At 36.7% G+C, this 25314-nt stretch overlaps 2 protein-coding genes and 2 long non-coding RNA genes across 10 annotated transcripts in view; 3 read left to right on the plus strand and 1 right to left on the minus strand.

The window, feature by feature from the left end:
• LOC309501249 overlaps positions 1–25314 on the plus strand; it is a 104615-nt gene that overhangs the window by 19082 nt on the left and 60219 nt on the right. The gene's annotated exons all lie outside the window — the stretch shown is intronic.
• On the minus strand, positions 558–17110 carry LOC309501099 (uncharacterized protein). Of its 7 annotated transcripts, XM_082173095.1 has the most exons (16): positions 16978–17110; positions 16497–16820; positions 10281–10586; positions 10153–10198; positions 9809–9867; positions 9131–9170; positions 9015–9032; positions 8876–8934; positions 8168–8201; positions 7988–8077; positions 7753–7853; positions 7242–7291; positions 7119–7166; positions 6298–6363; positions 4831–4896; positions 558–3635 (listed from the first exon to the last, which is right to left on the minus strand). In XM_082173095.1, exons 1-16 carry the CDS (start codon positions 17021–17023, stop codon positions 3612–3614), a joined length of 1377 nt encoding a protein of 458 aa, XP_082029221.1. In that variant the 5' UTR covers positions 17024–17110; the 3' UTR covers positions 558–3611. The 7 variants fall into 7 exon arrangements, with proteins under 7 accessions (XP_082029221.1, XP_082029220.1, XP_082029218.1 ...); XM_082173094.1 differs by lacking the exon at positions 9015–9032 and having other exon boundaries at positions 7119–7291; positions 8168–8207; positions 9131–9164; XM_082173092.1 differs by lacking the exon at positions 9015–9032 and having other exon boundaries at positions 7119–7291; positions 8168–8207; positions 9131–9167.
• Positions 6247–7135, plus strand: LOC309501241. The gene is made up of 3 exons (XR_014206806.1): positions 6247–6365; positions 6494–6644; positions 7025–7135. It is a non-coding gene; the product is annotated as an uncharacterized lncRNA (long non-coding RNA).
• LOC309500628 (uncharacterized protein) lies at positions 19222–23345 on the plus strand. Its single transcript, XM_082172285.1, has 8 exons — positions 19222–19310; positions 20874–20920; positions 21164–21447; positions 21969–22031; positions 22216–22298; positions 22485–22574; positions 22663–22868; positions 22963–23345. The coding sequence occupies exons 1-8, from the start codon at positions 19264–19266 to the stop codon at positions 23127–23129; spliced, it is 987 nt and encodes a 328-aa protein (XP_082028411.1). The 5' UTR covers positions 19222–19263; the 3' UTR covers positions 23130–23345.

Here is a 25314-nt window from a genome sequence, read left to right on the forward strand (position 1 = left end):
CCGTTTCATAATCGTTTACCATTTAAATTTCGCTTTGAAATAGCAGGTTCCATTGTGACAACATGCCCCACTATATTGGTCATTGTAGAATGAGTCTGTACCTTTTATCTTGGGTAATAATTGCAGGCATTTTCTACAGCTTTTTGTCTTAATTCGAATGACTTTCAAAAAGTAATTATACATATTCACTGATAAAGTCAAAACCGTAAAAACATGTACAAAGTACAAATCCAAAGTAATTCAACGAGCAAAATAAATAATGACAAATGCAAATACTCATTTGTATAACAGACTAAAACAACCCATAAAAGACTGTTCAAACAAGGTTTATTTAACTGGTCAGGTTCATATAGAGGGCAAGCATTTGTTAGTGCATTAAACAGATTTTTAAAGGGTACACATTTTTCATGTTGAAAGACAAACTGAAACTTTGTTTCCAGGTTTAAAAAGATAAAAAAAAAAGACAAGTAACCCTGCTTCACAGACTCTTAGAAACTAAACAAAATAAAGGCCAAAAAAGCCTTTTTTTTTTCTTTTTTTTTTATATCATCACACTCTTTCAATAAAAACACACTGATTCCTTCAACAGCCACACAAAGCACCAGTTGACTAAACCCAGCAAATATCTTCACCCCCTCCTTCTCCTCCAGGAACGCCACAATCTGAGGGTTTTTAAGGCTTGTCATTAACCTGAAACACCAGCCTCCACTGATCATCTCAACCCACATCATTAGCCCATTACAGGGGTGTAGATCCCAAACAGAACCAGATGAGGGAGACAGAGACTCTATAGAATACAGCACAGTAGAACAAAACACTCAAATAATGCCTGAATTACAAGTATATACCCAATAAAAATCATCATTAAACTGCTAAACTATGCTGGTCAGTAACAATGTAAATACATCATATGATACACACGAGACTGAACTGATTAAAACATTTAACTTAGTTAATGTACCCATAATTGCAGAATATTACAGAGAGCCGGCGCTGCATGGTCTCTATAGCATCTAAAGGCAGATATTAAAGGGTTAGTTCTGAGGTTAATCTGAGCTTTATGTCCCTCCATTGACAGCCAACGCAACTTCCACTTTCAATAAAACTGAGGCTAAACCACTGGAGTCACATGGATCACTTTAATGATGTCTTTACTACCTTTCTGGGGCTTGAAAGTGGTAGTTGCGTAGCTGTCAATGGAGGGACAGAAAGATCTCAGATTTTCTTAAAAAGAGCTTCATTTGTGTTCCGAAGATGAACGAAAGTCAAATGGGTTTGGAACGACATGAGGGTGAGAAATTAATGACAGAATTAAAAAATGTAGGTGAACTATTCCTTTAAAAATTTCAGGAAGTTTCACATCAGAACTTAAAGAAAAAATGAAAACATCACTGAGATGTTAAAAAGTTACAATGAGAACATCACACATATGAGATGATTGTTGAACAGGTCAAGGCATCACGAATGATACATTACTTGGTTTTAAAAATTGTTGATATAAATTTGAGCAGATGAAGAGGTACATGGTAAAACTGTAGATAAAATTCACCATCAGATGGCGTCACACTTACAGGACAGATGTGTATTAGGCTATATGAGCAATTTTACGCAGATAATTTAATGTCCTTATTTATTGTGCAATTAAAATTCATTCAAAATCAAAATAAACTAAACTAAAAAGTAAAATAACTTTTTTTAATTTTTTTTTATTAACTGTAATTTAATAACTACTAACAAAATTGCATTTCCATAAGCCTACAATTTATGTAGGCCTAATTTGGACTTGCATGAAAAGAAAAATGAAGATTTCAGCTCTTTCTAACGTGTTGCTGTGTCACTTTTCAGTCAGTCAGTCAGTCAGTCAGTCAGTCAGTCATATTTATTTATAGAGCACATTTAAAAACAACAGCTGTTGGCCAAAGTGCTGTACAGAGTGTACACAAGTATCCTAATAAGTAAACATAAAACCACAAATAAACAATGCACAAAATAATGCAAAACCACTACGCCCACTTATGACCATAAGCAGCAGTAAATAAGTGGGTTTTAAGCAAAGATTTAAAATCAATATATGTTGGGGCAGTCTTTATGTAAGATGGCAGATTGTTCCAAAGCTGTGGAGCGGCCACTGAAAAGGCACGGTCTCCTTTTAATTTTAAACGTGGCCTTGGAACAGTCAGCTGTAGACTACTGGTTGACCTAAGATTTCTAAAAACATTATGGTGGGATGAAAGGGGATCAGAGATGTATGGAGGAGCCAGTCCATGCAATCCCTTATAAACAAACAGCAGTGTTTTGAACTCAATACGATGTTTAACTGGAAGCCAATGGAGAGAGAACAATACTGGTGAAATATGTTCTCTTTTCCTTATTCCTGTCAACAATCTAGCAGCAGCATTTTGGACTAGTTGAAGACGTGACAGTAGGGACTGTGAGACACCCAAGTATAGTACATTACAGTAGTCTAATCTCGATGAAATAAAAGCATGTATCACAGACTCCATGTCTCTGGGTGATAAAAATACCTTAATTTTCGCAATATTCTTTAACTGATAAAAGCAACTTCTGAACACACCATTGATCTGTTTGTCAAAAGTCAGAGCAGAGACAAAAGTAACACCCAGATTTCGAACATGTGTATGGCAATTGCCAGATAAAGGTCCCAATTTACTGGCAACAACCTCTGTGAGCGTAGATGAACCAAAGATTAAGACTTCCGTCTTGGAATCATTTAACTGAAGGAAGTTGGCAGACATCCACTGTTTAACGTCTCTCAAACAATCAAATAAACACTGCAGACTAGAATCATCCTTTGGATGTAAAGGAACATAACACTGAGTATCATCTGCATAGCAGTGGTATGATACATTATACTTGCTAAAAATAGTATACAGCGGAAGCATGTATAAGGAAAATAAAACAGGACCCAAAATCGAGCCCTGCGGAACCCCATATAAAACTGGTGCACGAGGTGATAAGTAATTGCCGGTTACTTAAAAGGTTCGATCCTTTAAATATGAAGCAAACCAATTCAAAACACAACCTTGGATACCAATTTGCTGTAAACGATTTAAAAGAATGCCATGATCGAGAGTGTCAAATGCCGCGCTAAGATCCAGCAGAATTAAAACAGCACATTTACCACAGTCGACAATCAGAAATAAGTCATTTAGTACTTTAAGCAGTGCAGACTCTGTACTGTGCTGTGATCTGAAATCAGACTGATATTTATCCAAAATACCATTTTCCTGTAAGAAGGAAGAAAGCTGATTAAACACAACCTTCTCCAAAAGGGCGATAGTTATTCAAAACTGTTGGATCAAAGTTTGGTTTTTTGAGCTGCGGCTGAACAATGGCATGTTTAAAATAAGATGGAACTATCCCACTAACTAAGCTACTATTGATTATTGACCATAAGCTAGGAATAATAGAATCAAGTATATCTGATAAGAGGCGAGGATAAACAACATCCAGTGAGCAAAAGGTGAACTTCATTTGTCGAAAAATATGTTGCAGATGACTATGAGACACTGGAGAAAACTCAGATAAATTTGTTAAAATCTGTGACGATGTTGACTGAAATAGGTCCAAAGTTTTTGTCCTCCATTTGGTCAAGAATCCATTCTGGAATGTCCCTGTGATGTAAAGATGCAGAGAAATGAAATACACTTCTATGCAAGACTGGAATTATTCATTTATAAAAGCCAACTATATTTAAACACACACAGACACACACACACACACACACACACACACACACACACACACACACACACACACACACACACACACACACACTCAACTAAAGAAAACACATGCAAATAGAAAAAAAACACCAGCAAATTAAGAAAACGCACTCACAACACTGAATACGTGTCTGTATTTGCAGCACATGTGATCAAACTGATGATGTTTTCTTTATTTGCTGGTGTTTTTTTCTATTTGCTTGTGTTTTCTTCAGTTGCACTTGCAGCACATTGAGTGATCTCAGTATTCATCTTGTTCAACTCAGACATTGCCTTACGATGAAAGCGGTAGTTCAGCGGTGTGCACCTCAGGATCTCTAGGGCTGAATCCGAAATCATTCCCTAATCCCTCATTCACTATTCCCTACGTTAGTCCACTAACACTGTTCACTTGAGGGAGAGAATGAAAAGGAGTGAGCGAATTCGGACAGCCGTTGAGCGTACATCAGTTGTACACTCTTTATTGCACTAATTGCGGTGCATTATGGGATTGAATAAGTGCACTCAATAACGTCCACTATGGTTTCGGACACCACTACAAATGGCTGTCCCCTCAAATAATGCCCTTTTTGTGGGAATAGAGGGCGATTTCGGATTCAGCCTAGTACTTTCTCTCTTTGTTCAGTTTGTTCGGCCTGGTCAATACTTTGTGGAAGTTTATCCTGTGGTCCTGTTGCTGATATTAAAGACTTTTCATCCTTCATCTTCATACGCGTGTTTACAACAAACCGTGACACTTGGTGGCTATTTTTAGTAAGGCCTATAGCCAACTTTGGAACACAGCTTGGTTAGCATGTGGCTTTGATGATTTAGCAATTTCAGAGTCCAAATTGTTTTGTAAAATATATATTTTTGCATAAAATAAGTTCAGTACAGAACTTTTTCTTTACAGTAAACTTAAAGTAATTTTTTTTTAAAAGTGTTTTTACTTCAGCAATCTTATTCCAAAGAGACATTTAACAGGTTTACACTAACTAAAAACTGAAATGGTACAAATAGATTTATTATTAATTTACAATCAATTACTTTCATTTGCTCATAACTTCATTAAGAAGGAGCAGGGTGTGTATGGATATGAACTCACAGCCTTTCGAGGTTTTTTCACAGAGCTGTAGATCACGTCGCCCTCTGGATCCACTGACGATAAAGCCTGTGAATAAACATGATCAGCTTAAGAATAAGAATTCTGGGGATTTCCATTTATTTCCTTTTTAGCATTTAGTAACTAATTTGCCATAAACATTTTAAATATAAATTGTAAGTGGGCATTAAACCCAGTTCTTTCCAACTATTCATTTCATTTAGCATGATGTTTTCTTTCTGGAAACTGGATAAGCCTATCCCAATCCTTCTTCTCGTGTCAGACATGAGCTGTAAATGATGTGAAGAAACTGAATCTCAAAATAGAAAATCCAAGTCCATCTTCAGTGTTCTGCAAGGTAGGCAAAAGTTTTTTTGTGCTAATTTTAATTTCCTGTCGCTGTGCATGCACTTTTATTGTGTGACAGTGTAAACAACAGCTCAAAACCCTTTTATTTAAAGGCTAAATTTACTTCTCGTAGACAATTCCCATTGCATTACAATTGAAGCAGTATCGATGATGTCACTAATGTTATGTGCAGTTAAATATCCCGGTGTGTAATTTGTCCCGGTGTGTATTTTTGTGTAACAAGTGTTCTTCTCACCAATATGCTTGTTGTGTGTCGTGGAGTTTGATGTGTTTTTTAGACACGATATTGTTTCTTAATCAGATGTGTTGACCCCCTTCCCCCCCCAGCACCCCATCCTAAAACAAGTTTCCGAAATCGCTCCCTAATCCCTCATTCACTATTCCCTACATTAGTCCACTAACACTGTTCACTTGAGGGAGAGAATGAAAAGGAGTGAGTGAATTCGGACAGCCGTTGAGAGTACATCGGTTGTACACTCTTTATTGCACTAATTGCGGTGCATTATGGGATTGAATAAGTGCACTCAATAACATCCACTATGGTTTCAGACACCACTACAAATGGCTGTCCCCTCAAATAATGCCCTTTTTGTGGGTATAGGGGGCGATTTCACATTCAGCCTAGTACTTTCTCTCTTTGTTCAGTTTGTTCGGCCTCGTCAATACTTTGTGGAAGTTTATCCTGTGGTCCTGTTGCCGATATTAAAGACTTTTGATCCTTCATCTTCATACGCGTTTACAACAAACCGTGACACTTGGTGGCTATTTTTAGTAAGGCCTATAGCCAACTTTGGAACACAGCTTGGTTAGCATGTGGCTTTGATGTTTTAGCAGTTTCAGAGTCCAAATTGTTTTGTAAAATATATATTTTTGCATAAAATAAGTTTAGTACAGAACATTTTCTTTACAGTAAACTTAAAGTAACTTTTTTTTAAAGTGTTTTTACTTCAGCAATCTTATTTCAAAGTGACATTTAACAGGTTTACACTAACTAAAAACTGAAATGGTACAAATAGATTTAATATTAATTTACAATCAATTACTTTCATTTGCTCAGAACGTCATTAAGAAGGAGCAGGGTGTGTATGGATATGAACTCACAGCCTTTCGAGGTTTTTTCACAGAGCTGTAGATCACGTCGCCCTCTGGATCCACTGACGATAAAGCCTGTGAATAAACATGATCAGTTTAAGAATAAGAATTCTGGGGATTTCCATTTATTTCCTTTTTAGCATTTAGTAATTAATTTGTAATAAAACTTTAAATAAAACTGGGCATTAAACCCAGTTCTTTCCAGCTATTCATTTAATTTAGCATGATGTTTTCTTTCTGGAAACTGGATAAGCCTATCCCAATCCTTCCTCTCGTGTCAGACATGAGCTGTAAATGATGTGAAGAAACTGAATCTCAAAATAGAAAATCCAAGTCCATCTTCAGTGTTCTGCAAGGTAGGCAAACGTTTTTTGTGCTAATTTTAATTCCCTGTCGCTGTGCATGCACTTTTATTGTGTGACAGTGTAAACAACAGCTCAAAAGCCTTTTATTTAAAGGCTAAATTTACTTCCCGTAGACAATTCCCATTGCATTACAATTGCAAGCAGTATCGATGATGTCACTAATGTTATGTGTAGTTAAATATCCCGGTGTGTAATTTGTCCCGGTGTGTATTTTTGTGTAACAAGTGTTCTTCTCACCAATACTCTTGTTGTGCGTCGTGGAGTTTGATGTGTTTTATAGACACGATATTGTTTCTTAATCAAATGTGTTGACCCCCCTCCCCCCAGCACCCCATCCTAAAACAAGTTTCCCTTTTGATTTGGACAAACAGGACGTCCCAGCCCAAACTGCAGTGTGATTCAGTCATTCAGAGCATTCAAAGACGACTACAGAGTAAATGTCTACAGAGAGGACTGATGACTTACAGTAGCGGCTGCTGGACTGGTGGATGTCATCTGGTTTTCAGAGGCGGTCTGCATCAAACACAAACACAGATTTAGATTCTTTTCTGAAGATTTCTGAATTCCATCAGTGTGTAAACTACTTACTGTATTACTGGTGGTGTTAAAATGTTCTTCTTCTCTAATGTGACCCCTCTCTGTCAGAGTGAGATATGAAGATTATATATAATATTTTCCATAGACACTGTTAAACAAAAAACTTTTTATTTTTTTATTTTTTATTGTATTGTATTGTTGTGAAAACCAGCTTTTGGAACCTTTATTTTTAATATTATACAATTACAGTTGACAGGGTTTATGAATGGCATATGCAAAAGATATAAAATACTTGATTCTGATTGGTCAGTTGTATCTTTTTGTTGTCAAATGTGTGTTTATCATGATGCAAAACTAAATTTGACCCATTTTTTGTCCCCGTTTTTGTAATTATGCTAGTTTGATGCCTCTCGAGTCACTTTACAGCCTCTTTCTTCTCACATACTGTGTAATCCATATATACAGTATATTATGCCCATTTATTGATTTCTTTATTAAGTAGCTGTAAATGAAGCACAATAATATACTGTCAGTCCTCCAGAAGTGTAAAGAGAAAACTCACCCGGCTTCTTTCTCAGCCTCCAGGTTACTATTACAATGAGAAAAACAAGCAGGAACAGCACAAGCGTCGCTACAAGACTCATGAGCAGAATCACATCATGCCTGTAGTGATGGAGAGACATATTTGTGTTTATCATACAGAACTATTCTCACTTTTAATGTGCAGCAAATTCATCTGTTAAAGCTTTGTTTCTAATTTAGAGATGCAATATAAGCAAATTAATTAATTTACATGCCTTAATAAATAGTTGTTTTGCTCATCCTGGCGGTGTATTTCTGTATTAATAGTCACTGAGGCTGTTGTTAGAGATGGATGAGCTTCATCTCTGCAATTAAAATGAACATTACATTATGTTGACATGTAATAGTTTGGTATCAGTTGCTATGAATGACTGAATAACAATGTTCACACTTACATGCGTGTCTCAGGTCTTAAATCAGTAATCATAACTGCTGCCAACAACAGAAACAGAGAAACAAGTTGCTTAGTTTGATCAAAGTGTTATCATTAATGAACGAAGCTGTTTGTTATGGGAGCCCGTTTCAACCACATAAGGAAATAACTAATGCTTTTGTAAATTATAATTATGACATAAAAAGTTGACTTTATGTCATAAACGTGACTTTTGATGTCATAATTCAACTGTTTTTTCTTATAATTTAGACTTATGTCATAATTTTCTGTTATAATTATGAATTAAGCATGATTTTATACGTTTTCATACTTTTTAATGTAATTAAAAATGTTGTCGTAATTATGACTTTTTATGTTATAATTTTGACTTGTGTCATATAATTTTGACTTTTGTCATAATTCTTACATTTTATAGAATTTCAGCTTTTTGTATCACAATCATGACTTTTTATCTCATAATTTAGACTTCATCATAATTATGACTTTTTATGTCATAAATTTTACTTTTATGTCAAAAATATGATTTCCTGAAGCATTATTTTTTTTCGTATGTGGCTGAAATGGGCTTCCATTGTATGCAGTGCATCTAAACAACGACTGTCTCAAGAGTATTTTTTTTTTTTTTTCTGATGGATAAATGATTACATAATTGGTAATTAAACACATTAAAAATATTTGATCTGATTATCCCAGTTCAGCTGCTCCTTACTGGTTATTATTTCATTCACACTTGTAGGATTTCTGTTTGCAGATGTCTGAGTTGTGTACCTGCAAAACAATGTAAAAAAGAGAGAGAAAAATATGTTCACTCAAAAATGAAAGTACAATCGAGTCTTATCATTCCAAACCTGTCATCTTTCTTTCTTCTGTGGAACACAAAAACAATGTAGGCTTGCATTATGTTGTCATGTAATAGTTTGGTATCAGTTGCTATGAATGACTGAATAACAATGTTCACACTTACATGCGTGTCTCAGGTCTTAAATCAGTAATCATAACTGCTGCCAAAAACAGAAACAGAGAAACAAGTTGCTTAGTTTGATCAGAGTGTTATCATTAATGAACGAAGCTGTTTGTTAGGGAGCCCGTTTCAACCATATAAGGAAATAACTAATGCTTTTGTAAATCATAATTTTGACATAAAAATTTTACTTTATGTCATAATCGTGACTTTTGATGTCATAATTATGACTTTTTTTCTTATAATTTAGATTTACGTCATAATTTTCTGTTATAATTATGAATTAAGCATGATTTTATACGTTTTTCATACTTTTTAATGTCAATGATTATGACTTTTTATGTTATAATTTTGACTTATGTCATATAATTTAGACTTTTGTCATAATCATGACATTTCATAGAATTTCAGCTTTTTGTATCACATTTATTACTTTTTATCTCATAATTTAGACTTTTTATGTTATAAATTCTACTTTTATGTCATAAATATGATTTACTAAAGCATTATTTTTTTTCGTATGTGGCTGAAATGGGCTTCCATTGTATGCAGTGCATCTAAACAACGATTGTCTCCAGAGCATTTTTTTTTTTTTTTTTTTATGGATAAATGATTACATAATTGGTAATTAAACACATTAAAAATATTTGATCTGATTAACCCAGTTCAGCTGCTCCTTACTGGTTATTATTTCATTCACACTTGTAGGATTTCTGTTTGCAGATGTCTGAGTTGTGTACCTGCAAAACAATGTAAAAAGAGAGAGAAAAATATGTTCACTCAAAAATGAAAGTACAATCGAGTCTTATCATTCCAAACCTGTCATCTTTCTTTCTTCTGTGAAAAAAACACTGAATGCTCTTGTATGCTCTTCTCCTGTACTTCTTTCCTTAAAAAATACCTAATCAGTCCAAATTGTGAACAAATCATTTAGACCAGTTTTGGGAACAGGATCAACAGGTTTTCGGACTACAAAAGTAATTAGATGCATTTGATTCTTTTAAATGGTCAAAAAGTACACCTACTTGTCTGTCTCAGGGTCAGATGGTGTAGTTGTTGGAATATGTGTCACTGAAAGGAGAAAAACATGAAGATATTTTTAGGCCATTAAAAGTGTCACCATTTTTATAGCTGAACTGATTTGTGATCTTACCAGGTTTGGGTTCATTGACAGTGAGTTGAACAGGAGCCTGCAGATCTCCTACAGAGCAGAGGTACCATCCAGAATCACTGAGTCTCAGTCCAGTCATCAACGCAGTGAAGGAGCTTCTCCCATCACTGATCTGGACTGATGGATTCTGGGATGTGTCAGTCCTCTTCTCAGTGTAACAGCCCTTATCTTTATATCTGCACCACTGTTTGAGCTCCTTCTTATATCCAGAAGTGTAGAAACACTGGACACTGACATTATCACCTTCATGTCCAGATACACTGCTGCTCTTCACAGACACATCAGGAGCTGAACACAGTCAAAAAGACAATAACATTTGTCCATCAATTGTCTTATTGGCTATAAAATGTAATTAGGCCTATCTAAATTCCCTTGATATTGATTTATTTGATATTTGTAAGTGTTTGCTATATGGTTGGTAACACACTTTATTCAAAACTGGTTTTATTTTTAATAAACCGAAAAATGTGGAAGTTTGGTTCCTGTACTATAGAAAGTGAATTATTCAATTGATATGCAGGAACGCTGTTCTAAAATACAAAAAATGAGTTTTTGTTTCCGTATTCAAAAACTGTCTCCTGCACTGATACCGCTTAACTGCTTTTTTAAACCACATTCAGCGAGTAATGTGATCCAGAACGAATCACTCTTATGAGACGGTTCTTTTCAGTGCATTAAAGAATAGGCTACAGAGCAACCAGTCCAACTCCAGAATCAATAGGCTTGTTTGAGAAGAGCAAAATCTGCACAGAAGCGATCACTGGTGATCACCGCGAAATGCCGGTTAGAAATGTGTCCGAGTGTGGTCCTGTACCATAGACTGTATAAAAGGCTCTGATGTCCTGCTGACGTAGGCTATGTAAAAAACCTCTCGTGAAGGCGAGGCGGACGTGTCGGATTCTGCAGTTGATCTCCACCGACTGCGCTGAGTAAAAGCACGATGGGAAACGATTTGCTGACGACACAGCTTAATGTTCATTGGTTTGAACATCCGTGATATATTGTTTTCTTTTACAATATTTGATTTTATAACCCTGATATCCTGCTTTTATGTGTATAAATGACGTGTGACTATTCCTAAACTTTCTGATTTCTCTATGGGTTATGTGATTGTTGTCATATTTAGGCCTGTAAAAATTTATAAAAACATATCTGTGGGCCTAATAAACATGTCTTTTAAATGGAAATAAATATACCTTGGGTGTCTCGTTCATCATATTTATTTTCATATAAAAGCAACAGATCTTAAGCAACAGTTTATCAGCAACAAAGCGCACGAGTGTGAATCCCACGATATCCACCCTTGATATCAAAGGTGTGATCCACAACGAGAAGTTTTATCTTTAAGATGTGTGTGACCATCATATGGACAGTAAAAGAGCACACACAATCCCTATTCTAATTGGAATGGAATGGTAAAAGGGTGTTGGTACGTGACAGGAGGCCCTACGGTGGCTGAGAGAGCTCAAAGTGCTGCAACTGAAGAACACACATGCAAATAGAAAAACACCCGCAAATTAAAGGTGTGGTTGATTATGATTTCAATTTTCTAACTTTAGTTGGTGTGTAATGTTGCTGTTTGAGCATAAACAACATCTGCAAAGTTACAACGCTCAAAGTTCAAAGCAAAGGAAGATATTTGCTTTTAAAGAAATCACTTTTTAAGGACTACAACAAACGGCTGGTAGAGATTACACAACATTCCTCCCGGGTTAGTGACATCACCAACCCTAGAATTTATATAAACCCCGCCACTAGAACACGATTTATAGATTATCAAGACAGAATTCAATGACTAGAAGGTAGGGGTGGAACGGTACACAGAAGTCACGGTTCGGTTCATACCTCGGTTCAGACATCATGGTTCGGTACGAGTTCGGTACAATGGAGGGAAAAGCAAAACAAAAATGCAGAAGGTTTGTGCATGTCTCAGGCTGGACCACCAAAGGAAAATAAATTACTTAAGCCTTGTATTTTTTTTAGTTTATTTGTAGTGCATTGACAATAGTTTTATATAATTAGTTTATTAATTAAATTACAAAAAAGACAAAAAGACCTTGAGATATGTTTGGTAATTGTGCCTGAATGAATTGAAAATGTATTTGCTATATTTCAGATTAATATATTGTTTTCCTTAAAATTAACAGTAACTTAAATACTTTGCAGTTTGAATGATTTCCTGCATAAACAAAATGACGGAGTATGATTTTATGTTTACACTGTTCGATCGCGCGCCTCACACACACACACACACACGAACACACAAATATAAGTAAGCACTTTGCGACTTTTCGATAACGACCGCGCCTCTCTCTCTCTCTCTCTCTCTCTCTCTCTCTCTCTCTCTCTCTCTCTCACACACACACGCACACACACACACACACACACACACACAAACAACATATTCCAGCATTGCAATCTTTACATCGCAGCCTGCTTCAGAGCTAAGGTGGGGCTACAGATTAGGTGTCCCTAAAGAACCCGCGTATCTACAGTAGTTCCGCATTACATTAATTAATTTGCACGCGACCGTGTATTCTCCGTGTAAATTTATGCACTGAACCGTGATGCCCGTACCGTTTCGGTTCAATACGAATACATGTACCGTTCCACCCCTACTAGAAGGTAACTACACATAAGTTACATAAATTCACCAACTAACCATTCAGAAGTGTTGTCTACATGTTGTCACATAAAAGGCTAAAAGTTTTTGAAATTTTCAGTGCGTGTTTGTGTGAGGTAAAAGGACACAAGCTCTTGAAGCTCCACCCCCTGTGCCGGGAGCAGCAGCTCATTTGCATTTAAAGGAACAGACACAAAAACGGTGCGTTTTTGCTCACCCTCAAAAAGTGACAACTTTAACCTGTTAAGCTTTACCATTGCGTCGGCGCACTGAAACGTTTTTTTATTTATTTAGTTCAAAGTTACTATCAGATTAAATGTTATACTTTGACAAACTATACATCATTAAAAAGATATAAGACTCAAGTTTCAGTATTTGACCACTATTGTATTCTGAGAAACTTATAGTGACAGTTATGTCTTAATTTGTGTCAGGAGTTATGAAATGAAAAAATGCGTCGATCCCTTTAATATGATTTATGAGCGTCAGCTGGTCCATTCATAAAAAAAAAACTCTGTGCTGTCGTCATGACAGTGCTATACAAAACAACGTCCCTCAGGGCTTTTAGCTCAAAAATGTGCAGACTTGGAGAAATATTGATATATTCTCATAGATTCACATCATATTTCTATAGACAGGAATAATATTTATTGAATTTATACCCAAATGCGTCGATGTAATCATTATGAGCGCTTACTAAGATGTGCTGTGTTTTCAATTCATACCAATAGCCTGAGGGCGCTATATGCACAATAATACTCCATATATGGAACATGAAGAAGAGACATAATCATGTGACCTTCAAGGACGTCACTGATAGCAGCTACACACAAAGCTAACACAGAGATCGCTGTAATATGCAGATACAGACGTTTTGAAGACAATAAAAAATATTGCAATGATATTTGATTTGCCTGTGTTCTTCAAGCAATGCCAGGTATTTTTATAATAATAGATTATATTTATAATGTAATGCTAATCGATATAGACTTTATCATTGTACATAATTCTATAAATATATTTTCTGTCTGATTTTTTTTTATCTGAAGCCAAATTAGATCACAGAAGATTATTTAAAATACTCGAATTGCGTTATAAAGTACGTTTGAAGCACAAACATGGTTTTAATCTCATAAATGGTCGTGTATTGATGGTGTGCTAAGCTAACATGCTAGCTAGGCCCAAAATAAAGTAATTTGACATGATCTTGAAAAACATAACAGGTTAACATGCTATATAAAAATATCTGTGGGGTATTTTGAGCTAAAACTTCACATACACACTCTGGGGACATCACAGACTTATTTTACATCTTGTGAAAACGGCATTATACCACCCCTTTAAGAAAACATCTTCATCAGTTTTATAACACACGTGTGCTCCAAATACTCACAACACAACCAAATACAGAAAAGTGCGGCAAAAGTTCACAACCAAATATAGAAACGCACTACAAATAGCACAGAACACGACGGAAATGTTTCCAGGGGACCCCAATAAGTGACGAACCAGGCTGGGATGTACTTATTGCTCGTGAGCATCCCCCCGTCGGAGAAGTCTCACTCCGAGCTAAACTGAAAAGTTGGCAACCCTGCATTATGTAGCGGTGCCACTTGGCGAAGGGAGCAACGAAAGACAACTAGTTTCCTCATTATTTTCACTTGGGATGTTCCTATGACAATGCAGACGGTGTCCATCAGCTGAATAGGCTGTTCTTACAACAGACATTTCTTATTATTGCTGTTAACATTACTGTTGCAAATATACATTTTATACAAAAAGTTTTAGATGTTATATATCTGTGTGTGAGTGAGTGCCTCAACTTTAAAACTTGCCATCTCATCTTTGGACCCTGCATTACCTAAAATTTCTTATGAAACTTATTTAAACATCACATGACAAAATTTGTACAATGTAACTGATGTAAAGATTAATATCTTACCCTGATGTTCTATTTCTCTATCTTTTTTATTGCAGCTCATTAACTCTTTTCTCATTTGTGTTCTGATGACATTGAACATATTGTTAATGCATTTTGTATATTGTATACAAAGTTGTGTGTCATAAACATGTCATCTCTGTATGTTTTGCCCAAAAAAAAAAAGAAAAGAAAGAAAAGTTGTGAACTCTTGTACAGTGTTTCCGTATTTGGTTGTATTGTGAGTATTTGGAGCACACGTGTGTTAAAAAACTGATGAAGATGTTTTCTTCATTTGCGGCCGTTTTTTTCTATTTGCATGTGTTTTATTCAGTTGCATTGTGCTCTCTGCCACCGTAGGGCCTCCACTCAAGGGTAGAATATGATGAACAAATCTAAAAATGTTCCACATATGGTTGAAAATACCATCATTGGCCTATAGAGAGATAACATTCTGAGAGTTAAGACTATAAAAGAGGAAGGACGCCCTCCCTTCACTGTCACACTGCAGCCACTCTGTGTGACTGTATGACTGCTGGCCTTAACTTAAGAGAAAATAAAATGAGTCAATTTGTCTCTTATTCAGAATTGTTTATTTGTTTATTTGCCATCTCGTCTATCTTGCCTGAACTTTTTTCACTCCTCCCCTCACTGTAGCCGCCTATACTCTTGCCTATATTTCAAACGAGCCTTATGACCTTACGAGTCGGTTCTTTTTATTAAGTTAAAAGGCTTGTTCACACTGAAGCGACGCTGCACAGACCGATCGGTGTATGACATGAATGCACAGCGAGAGCGATTAGCAGACGACACTGTGTGCTTTTGAATCGCTCTCGCGGTACTTTGATGTCATACACCGATCGGTCTGTGCAGCGCCGCTTCAAGTCGAACAAGCCTAAAACATACAGCAGAACCACTGTTGTCCGATTCCCAAACGGTTCTTTTGCTGCTTCTTGTGACCATAGTTGGCTAACAACGGCTGTGTCCCAATTCAAAGGCTGGATCATTCGAAGGCCACGAAGGTCGGACTGAACGTTGTTAAATGGGACGGTCTAGCCGGAGGATTGTTCTTGTCGCCAACTGTGACAGCTGTCGTTGATGAGTGGCAGTAACGTTTGTACTGGACTTTTTGAAAGTTATATTAAATTCTCTTAAAGGGGTTCACAAACTGTCTACATATGTTCACCATGGTCCATTTCTATGATAAAGAGTATATAGGCTAATCTTATAAATCTGTAAACTAATCACATCTTAGTAATATAAGTCAAAATTGGAATCACTTTCAATCTTTTTTAAAAGTATTTTTTTTACATATGTATCATTAGATATTTGAGTAAGTTGAAACCCAATACTTTAAAGGTGTAATTCGGTTTACTTGTGTGTACAGAAATACATATTATAACCCAATAACACTTAGCCTACCTTTTATATTATTTACAATGTTATTTATAGCTTAATTATTTCATTTTTGTATTGTATTATATTATATTTATAATAAATATATGACCAAACAACAACACTTACATTTTACATTATTTATAACGTTATTTATAGCTTCATTATTTCATATTTATATTATATTCTATTTTAATAAATTGCATTGTCAGAAAAAAAACCCTGTAATTTGTAAATCGTAATTTGGAAAGAAGTTTTTTACCTGATTGTACCGTCAGATACAAATAATAACGAGCGTCTGGGGTGCCATAGCCACCAATCTCCACAGCGCACCAGTAATATCCAGAGTCGGAGATCTTCAGTTTGTCCCATCGCACTGTAAAAATACTCTGGTCTGGATAATCAGTGATGGAAAATTTTCCTGTCTCTCCTGCATATGCCAATATACTGCAAGTGCCCCAATGTGTCCCCTGACACAAATATTTGCGGTTTTCTTTATGTTGTTTATCATACACACATGGAATAATGCCAGATGATCCAGATTTCACTGCTATATTAAGTTCCAGTGTATTAACTCTAGCACCACCTGTAGACAAGAATAAACGTAGGGGAGAAAATATAAAACACAAACTGCACATGATGTATATAGAAGAATTTTAACTTAAACCATTTAAAAAATGTAACAACAGACTGTACAATGGTTTAGTAATACTTTAAACAAAATTATATATATATTTTCTTACCCGAGATGTAAAGTAAAATCCCAGAGAGAATCAGAAGGTAAATCATGTCTATAGTGGAGTGTGTGTGTATGAGAGGAGCTGGTCACTTCTTTAAGTGTCTCTGTTTCCTCCTGTTTCCGTATCAGAGCAGAAATATCACCAGAAACCACATAAGCGTCAGCAAGTGAGCAAAGTAGCAGAAGCAAACTCAAACTAGCCACAACACACCAACAATCAACATTTTACTGATGGCTAATTTGATTTGTGAACAGGTTAAAGCATGTTAAAATATACTGTAGTAGTGGTATAATCTGAATAAGCAGATTCTCTTGTTCAATTTGATATAAAACATTTACTCAAAAATACTAAATAAAACACCCACTTTCTTCACCCACAATTACTGAACAAAATGTTATATTGTTCAAGTCACCATTTTGACAAAACTGTTAAAGTGATTAACACAAACGTACTCGATTACTAACGTAACCTCGGTTCTCTCTAGAAGAGGGAACGAGTACTGCGTAAGATATCTTACGCTCGGGGAAAATCCTTTTTCCGCGAGATATTGAAGCCAAAAATTATCCTTAATTTTGTAATAATGCAAAACGCGTTGCAGCAGCATGCAGACATAGGCGAGGCAGCTCGCGCGCCTATTGGCTGCTCTGCGGCAACTGCAGCAGCCTATCGAGCGAGGCCTGGCGTGACGCCAGACCCAATCAGGGCACTTCGCGCCCGCTGCGTCACGTCCCGCCGAAATGGGCGTGGTCTAGGCCTATAAATACCGCTCGCAGGCAGCTATTATCTGATTTTTCATCATCGAAGCAACCAGAGCGTGTGCATGCACGGCAAGATACGCAGTACTCGTTCCCTCTTCTAGAGAGAACCGAGGTTACGTTAGTAACCGAGTACGTTCTCTTACGAGAGGTCTCTCGTACTGCGTAAGATATCTTACGCTAGGGGACCCAATGCAAAACGCCGTGCATGCTGAGATCTGACACCAAAGACCCAAGGGCGAAAGCCCGGGGTACATATAGTGCACAATCACTCAGGGAACTCACAGGGAGTCCGGGAAGAGGGAGGGGCGAAGCCGCACTCTTCCACATATGGCAGCGTCGCTGAGACGCGAATTTCATACAGACAGGGCGGGGTACGGCCTGAACTGATGGGGGAATGTGGGTCTTACACAGTCTGCCCAGGCACATCTCGTGCTGCTACTTTTTACTGTCGAACATTGAGCTGTGCTCAGTAGACGCAGCATTCTGAGCTGATAGCATCAGGTCAGATAATACTGGTAAACTTAGACCGACAGCAGCCTGGCCTGCAGGGCGGGAACCTCTAGGTTATAAAACCTTATAAATGTAGACGGGGAGGCCCAGCCTGCCGCCATACAAATATCTTGCAAGGCAATCCCACTTGACCAGGCCCACGAAGAGGCCATGCCTCTCGTGGAGTGCGCTCTGACACCCAACGGGCACTGCATGCCCTTGTATGGAGGTAGATTTGTGTCTTTATTATTCAATCAAAAAAAAGGTTGCTTCAATCAAAAAATATATTTTCAATCAAAAAAAACCGTTTCAATCAAAGAAAAAAAGTGTTTGAATGCAAAAATATATTTGAGACTCAAAAAAATGCATTTGAACACTATTTTTTTTTGCTTGAAAATGTTTTTTTTGATAGAAGTGAAGGTTTTTTTGTTTGAAGCAACTTTTTTGATTGAAGTATTGTTGTTTTGTGTTTGGGCCATATTATGGGTAGGACATTTGTGTCTTTATAATTCAATCAAAAAAGAAGTTGCTTCAAACAAACAAAACATATTTTCAATAAAAAAATCACTTCAATCAAAAAATAAACCTTTTCAATCATAGAAAAAATGTTTTTGAATGCAAAAAAATATTTGAGACTCAAAAAATTGCACTTGAACACTTTTTTTTTTGATTGAAAATGTTTTCTTTGATTGAAGTAATCTTTTTTGTGTTTGGACCATGTTATGGGTAGGACATTTGTGTCTTAATTATTCAATCCCAAAAAAGTTGCTTCAATCAAAAAAAAACATTTTCAATAAAAAAAAAAATAATTTCAATCAAAGAAAAAACTGTTTAAATGCAAAAAAAAAAAAAATCATTTGAAGTGTTTTTTTTTATTGAACTTTCTTTTTTTTTGAATGAAGTGAAAAAAGTTTTGAAGTCGTTTTTTTTTAAAATCATTTTGACACAAACGTACCGCAGTGGGGGCGGGTGCTTCCCCATTGGTCAGACATGTTTGAGTGACAAGTGTCTACACCAACGACGTCTTTCTGACAAGCAAGTCATGGTCGCCACTCGCCAGCGAGCCAGGAAGCAGTGGTGGAGTTGTTGGTAAGTAGATAAAACCGTATTAAAATGATTGGTGTCACGTTATTAGCCTACTCTGTTTGATATTTCGATTAAACATACAGCTTGCTAACTTAGCTCACGTTGACTAATTTGTGTGATGGTGTTAGATATCTGACGCCTCATATTGTCAGGCAGGCTAGCAGGGTGCGCTAACGGCTAATTGAATTGTTTATTTCACTTAAGTAACGTTACAGAGGCTTGCTATGTGCTTGTGCTATATTGTGTTATAATACGTAACGTCATTAGTGGTCAAACAACAGTCCACAGGCCAACTGTTGCCCACAGCGCTGCCTGTTTAGCAGCAACAGGTCATGCAGAGCCTGAGTCTATCTTCTCACACAGCCCACAGGATTACAGCTATTTGACCGTCCCGCTCTCTCTCTCGCTCACGGGTAGTGGTCTCCCCACCATCACAGTCAAATGCTCGCAGACACAGAGGCAGATGCTGTTATTTTGAGAGCGGGGCTTACATATGCCGTCCCGTACGGAAAATAATGTTGCATACCACCGGTAACATGAATATATATTCCGTTGCTCGGTGCGCAAACTAGCTGTGTCAGGCATTATTTATAAGTAGCCTAATGTCCTGCACAACTCCACATGGAAAACTGGCAGTTCAATGAAGTGATGCTTATTGTCTGACATAGTGTACAAGTAGTTACTAGCTTAAAGTATTGTGCCAATAATGATCCTTCTGGTAAATTTGGCATTCAGTTGAGACACAAAAGCTCTTAGTTTAATGAAAATCCTTGGAAAAGAAGACAAGATGGTTTGTTTAATTAGTATTCATTTATTTATATTTCTAATATCATATAGTATTGTCCTGTCAACCCATTACAAGTCTTGCCTTATTCAGTGTTGATTTATTGACATGTTTATGTAAGATGTTTTATTAGAAGGTGTGTGAGTGAAAGTTGTCTGAAGTTGTATTTTTCTATTTTATTGCAATGCTGATTGATAATGTAGGACTCTGGTCCTGGCTTGGCCTAAGTTTTGGTGTCTCTAAATGCTGTGCTCTGTAGGCATGACACATTAATTTCTTTATGTGATACTTTATTTTTTGCATCAAATTATTTGAAGTATTGATAAGCAGTATTGATATCGATACAGGTATTGCTGCACTCTCAATTATAACTGCTCAATAGTGTCGTATGGTTACTTTTATTATACAAGCCATCAATTTTGATGGCTTGTTAGTGTAACCGTTAAGCATAATGGCATTAATGCTATATATAGCGTACATTTAGCCAGATATTTTTTATTTTGTTTTGTTTTTTTTTTAAAGTAGCTAACTAGCTAAAGCCTTAAGTAGCTGAAATTAAGTTGTCTCGTGTCTCTGTCTGCAGCAACACACACACACACACACACACACACACACACACACACACACACACACACACACACACACACACACACACACACACACACACACACACACACACACACACACACAGACAACGATAGCTACCTACATTAACTGCAACATCTTTCCAGGCAGCAGATGGACTAATTGTTTTTCCTGTTGATCAAATTATGTTTTTTTAGGCCAAGAACTCCACTAAAACTTTTTGGAACAGGATTGCTTAATAAAGGTAAGAATGGATGGGTAGATTTTATTTATGGTTTTGCTCTTTTTATGTGTCTGGTGTATTGTAGGTCATAACCATTTTCATTATCATTACAGTCGATAATACTTTTCCTCATGTCATTATTTTTCACTTACAAGTATGCCATGAATGGGTCAACTTACACTGGCTGAATGCCATGCTCAGCACACTGATGTTAATATACTTGGTTGGCACTACTTTTAATTCCCATAAAACTTGAATTTGCAGGTGGACATGGAAGGAGGAGAATGACCGCTGTCGCCTTAGAGTCAGAGGGATACACTGGCTCTGTTCTTAGAAGCGCCTCCGCAGGAGGGAAGTTTATGTTATATATTGCTCCTCTCCAAGAGAAGATTGATCTGACACCACTGCCAGTGGATGCTCCAGAGTTCAGTCTCATGCCAAAGGCTACATGCACACAGTGCAAAATGGTCATGCCATTGCAAATGCTTGCCCTTCATGTGCAAGGTGATTGTGAAGGGACGTCTTGGACAGCTCTTTGTGATTCAGAGGTGAGACGCCTTTCTTGTCACATTTTTCCACTTAATGCAAGTGAAAGGTGAATGTTGCCACCAGGCCTCCAGACTAACTTTTTTTAAAACTGTCCCTGGACATTCCTGAAAAACGGTCTCAACCATCCCGAAGTGAATGTAAACTGTCCCAAAATCGAAATGGTGTTTTTTTTAGTGTTTTTTTTCTTCTCTAATTGTTATCATCTATGTCTGTTATTGGCATAAGATAAACAGAAACATCATTATGAGAAAATAAAGTGTAGTCATAATAAATTAAAAAAGCCCCTGGAAACATGAATTTGAATATTAAAAATACATATATTATATCAAAGCCGAGTGTCTGATTAAGCATCCACAAAAGTCTGAGTGAAAATAACCATAACTATAAGAAAACCTGGTTTAAAAAAATGAATTTTGCTGTTTAGATTAAAAAAATCTTGGCCTGTTTAAATGTTAAATGACTGACAACTGTCAATCAGTGTTATCTAGTTATCTGACACATTGTTTGGCTGCATTTTCAGCAAGAAGATGAGGAGCTTGATTCTTCTGTTCCTGCGACTTTAGATGTGCCACCATCGAACAAGGTATGGTTATATGTAGGACAGAATAATATTTATTGCAATAATAATATAATCTTTTATATTTTTATTACTCCTGATTTTGAGTGAAACCATAAATGATCAAATGAACATTTACTATTTACCATTTATGCTGAGAGGGTTGCTATAAAAATTGGAACTAATCCTGTCCATACATCTTCCCATTTAGCAAAGTAAGACAAAATGCCCGATATGCAACAAATACTTCCCAAGCCAGGACATTGAGTTCCACGCCAGTATCTGTGGAACAAGGTAAGTCAAGTCACATTTATTTATATAGCACATTTCGTGCGACAGGTGCAGACTCAATGTGCTTAAGAGTAAAAAAATAAATAAATAAATAAAACAGACAAGTGGTGTATGTCCTTTGCATATAATAACATCACATTTTTTAGTTTGCTGTGATTAGATGGAATTCATTGTAACTTCCATTCTTAGTTGTAGTCCTGTATGGAGCCCAGATGCTGGACCTGAAAGTCCCCATGATCTGCAAGAACCAACACAAGATCCAATAGATGACATCTCATGGTAAAAAAAAAGAAAAGGGATCTTGAAACTTTGATTTTGCTGCCAAAATATCTTTAGATTTTTAAGATGTAATAATTTATTTTAACAGTGAAGAAGATGTTCTGCGTTGGGTTGACTCAAAAGTTGAGACGGGGAAGACCTTCAACATTTGTGTCTCGAGGGACAACATGCTGGAGAGAGGTCTAAAGCTTTGGCAGCGCCAGAAGACTGGAGGCCCAGCGAACAAACTGAAAATTACCTTCATAGGAGAAGCTGGCATCGACACTGGGGCATTAAGGAAGGAGTTCCTGTCTGGTAAGTAGTAAGCCAGTCACAAGTGTGTAATACTTCCAAATCAACAATAAAACCCTGTGACTGAGGCTGTTCTCTGGTTTGTTTATGTCCACAGAGATGGTTGCTGGGATAGAGACGCGCCTCTTTGAAGGGGGGAAGAAGGGGAAGATCCCAAAATACTCCATCACTGACCTGGACAAAAACTATTTTAAGTTTGTTACTCTTATTCATATTCTCATATTAATCAACAGTATTACTTATTTACTTTACACCAAAACTTAGGCCAAGCCAGGACCAGAGTCCTACATTATCAATCAGCATTGCAATAAAATAGAAAAATACAACTTCAGACAACTTTCACTCACACACCTTCTAATAAAACATCTTACATAAACATGTCAATAAATCAACACTGAATAAGGCAAGACTTGTAATGGGTTGACAGGACAATACTATATGATATTAGAAATCTAAATAAATGAATACTAATTAAACAAACCATCTTGTCTTCTTTTCCAAAGATTTTCATTAAACTAAGAGCTTTTGTGTCTCAACTGAATGCCAAATTTACCAGAAGGATCATTATTGGCACAATACTTTAAGCTAGTAACTACTTGTACACTATGTCAGACAATAAGCATCACTTCATTGAACTGCCAGTTTTCCATGTGGAGTTGTGCAGGACATTAGGCTACTTATAAATAATGCCTGACACAGCTAGTTTGCGCACCGAGCAACGGAATATATATTCATGTTACCGGTGGTATGCAACATTATTTTCCGTACGGGACGGCATATGTAAGCCCCGCTCTCAAAATAACAGCATCTGCCTCTGTGTCTGCGAGCATTTGACTGTGATGGTGGGGAGACCACTACCCGTGAGCGAGAGAGAGAGCGGGACGGTCAAATAGCTGTAATCCTGTGGGCTGTGTGAGAAGATAGACTCAGGCTCTGCATGACCTGTTGCTGCTAAACAGGCAGCGCTGTGGGCAACAGTTGGCCTGTGGACTGTTGTTTGACCACTAATGACGTTACGTATTATAACACAATATAGCACTAGCACATAGCAAGCCTCTGTAACGTTACTTAAGTGAAATAAACAATTCAATTATTTAGCCTGCCTGACAATATGAGGCGTCAGATATCTAACACCATCACACAAATTAGTCAACGTGAGCTAAGTTAGCAAGCTGTATGTTTAATCGAAATATCAAACAGAGTAGGCTAATAACGTGACACCAATCATTTTAATACGGTTTTATCTACTTACCAACAACTCCACCACTGCTTCCTGGCTCGCTGGCGAGTGGCGACCATGACTTGCTTGTCAGAAAGACGTCGTTGGTGTAGACACTTGTCACTCAAGCATGTCTGACCAATGGGGAAGCACCCGCCCCCACTGCGGTACGTTTGTGTCAAAATGATTTAAAAAAAAACGACTTCAAAACTTTTTTCACTTCATTCAAAAAAAAAGAAAGTTCAATAAAAAAAAAACACTTCAAATGATTTTTTTTTTTTTTGCATTTAAACAGTTTTTTCTTTGATTGAAATTATTTTTTTTTTGATTGAAAATGTTTTTTTTTTTGATTGAAGCAACTTTTTTGGGATTGAATAATTAAGACACAAATGTCCTACCCATAACATGGTCCAAACACAAAAAAGATTACTTCAATCAAAGAAAACATTTTCAATCAAAAAAAAAGTGTTCAAGTGCAATTTTTTGAATCTCAAATATTTTTTTGCATTCAAAAACATTTTTTCTATGATTGAAAAGGTTTATTTTTTGATTGAAGTGATTTTTTTATTGAAAATATGTTTTGTTTGTTTGAAGCAACTTCTTTTTTGATTGAATTATAAAGACACAAATGTCCTACCCATAATATGGCCCAAACACAAAACAACAATACTTCAATCAAAAAAGTTGCTTCAAACAAAAAAACCTTCACTTCTATCAAAAAAAACATTTTCAAGCAAAAAAAAATAGTGTTCAAATGCATTTTTTTGAGTCTCAAATATATTTTTGCATTCAAACACTTTTTTTCTTTGATTGAAACGGTTTTTTTTTATTGAAAATATATTTTTTGATTGAAGCAACCTTTTTTTTGATTGAATAATAAAGACACAAATCTACCTCCATACCCTTGGAGGCGTATGCCAGCGCTATAGCATCAACTATCCATCTGGATAGGCTCTGTTTTGACGCGGCTAGTCCCTTAGAACGCCCGCTAAATGAAACAAAGAGCTGTTCCGTCTGTCTGAAAACAGACGAGCGAGACACATAAGCTCGTAATGCCCTGACTGGGCAAAGGAGGCTCGCGTCTCTTTCCTCATCAGGGACCGGTAGGGCTGACAGGGAGATAACCTGCGCCCTAAACGGTGTGTTGAGGGATTTTGGAACATAACCGTGCTTAGGTTTGAGTATAACTTTTGAGTCATTAGGCCCAAACTCCATGCACGCCGCACTCAC

The sequence above is a fragment of the Leuciscus leuciscus genome (assembly GCF_965113295.1).
Source record: "Leuciscus leuciscus genome assembly, chromosome: 6".
Lineage (NCBI taxonomy): Eukaryota > Metazoa > Chordata > Actinopteri > Cypriniformes > Leuciscidae > Leuciscus > Leuciscus leuciscus.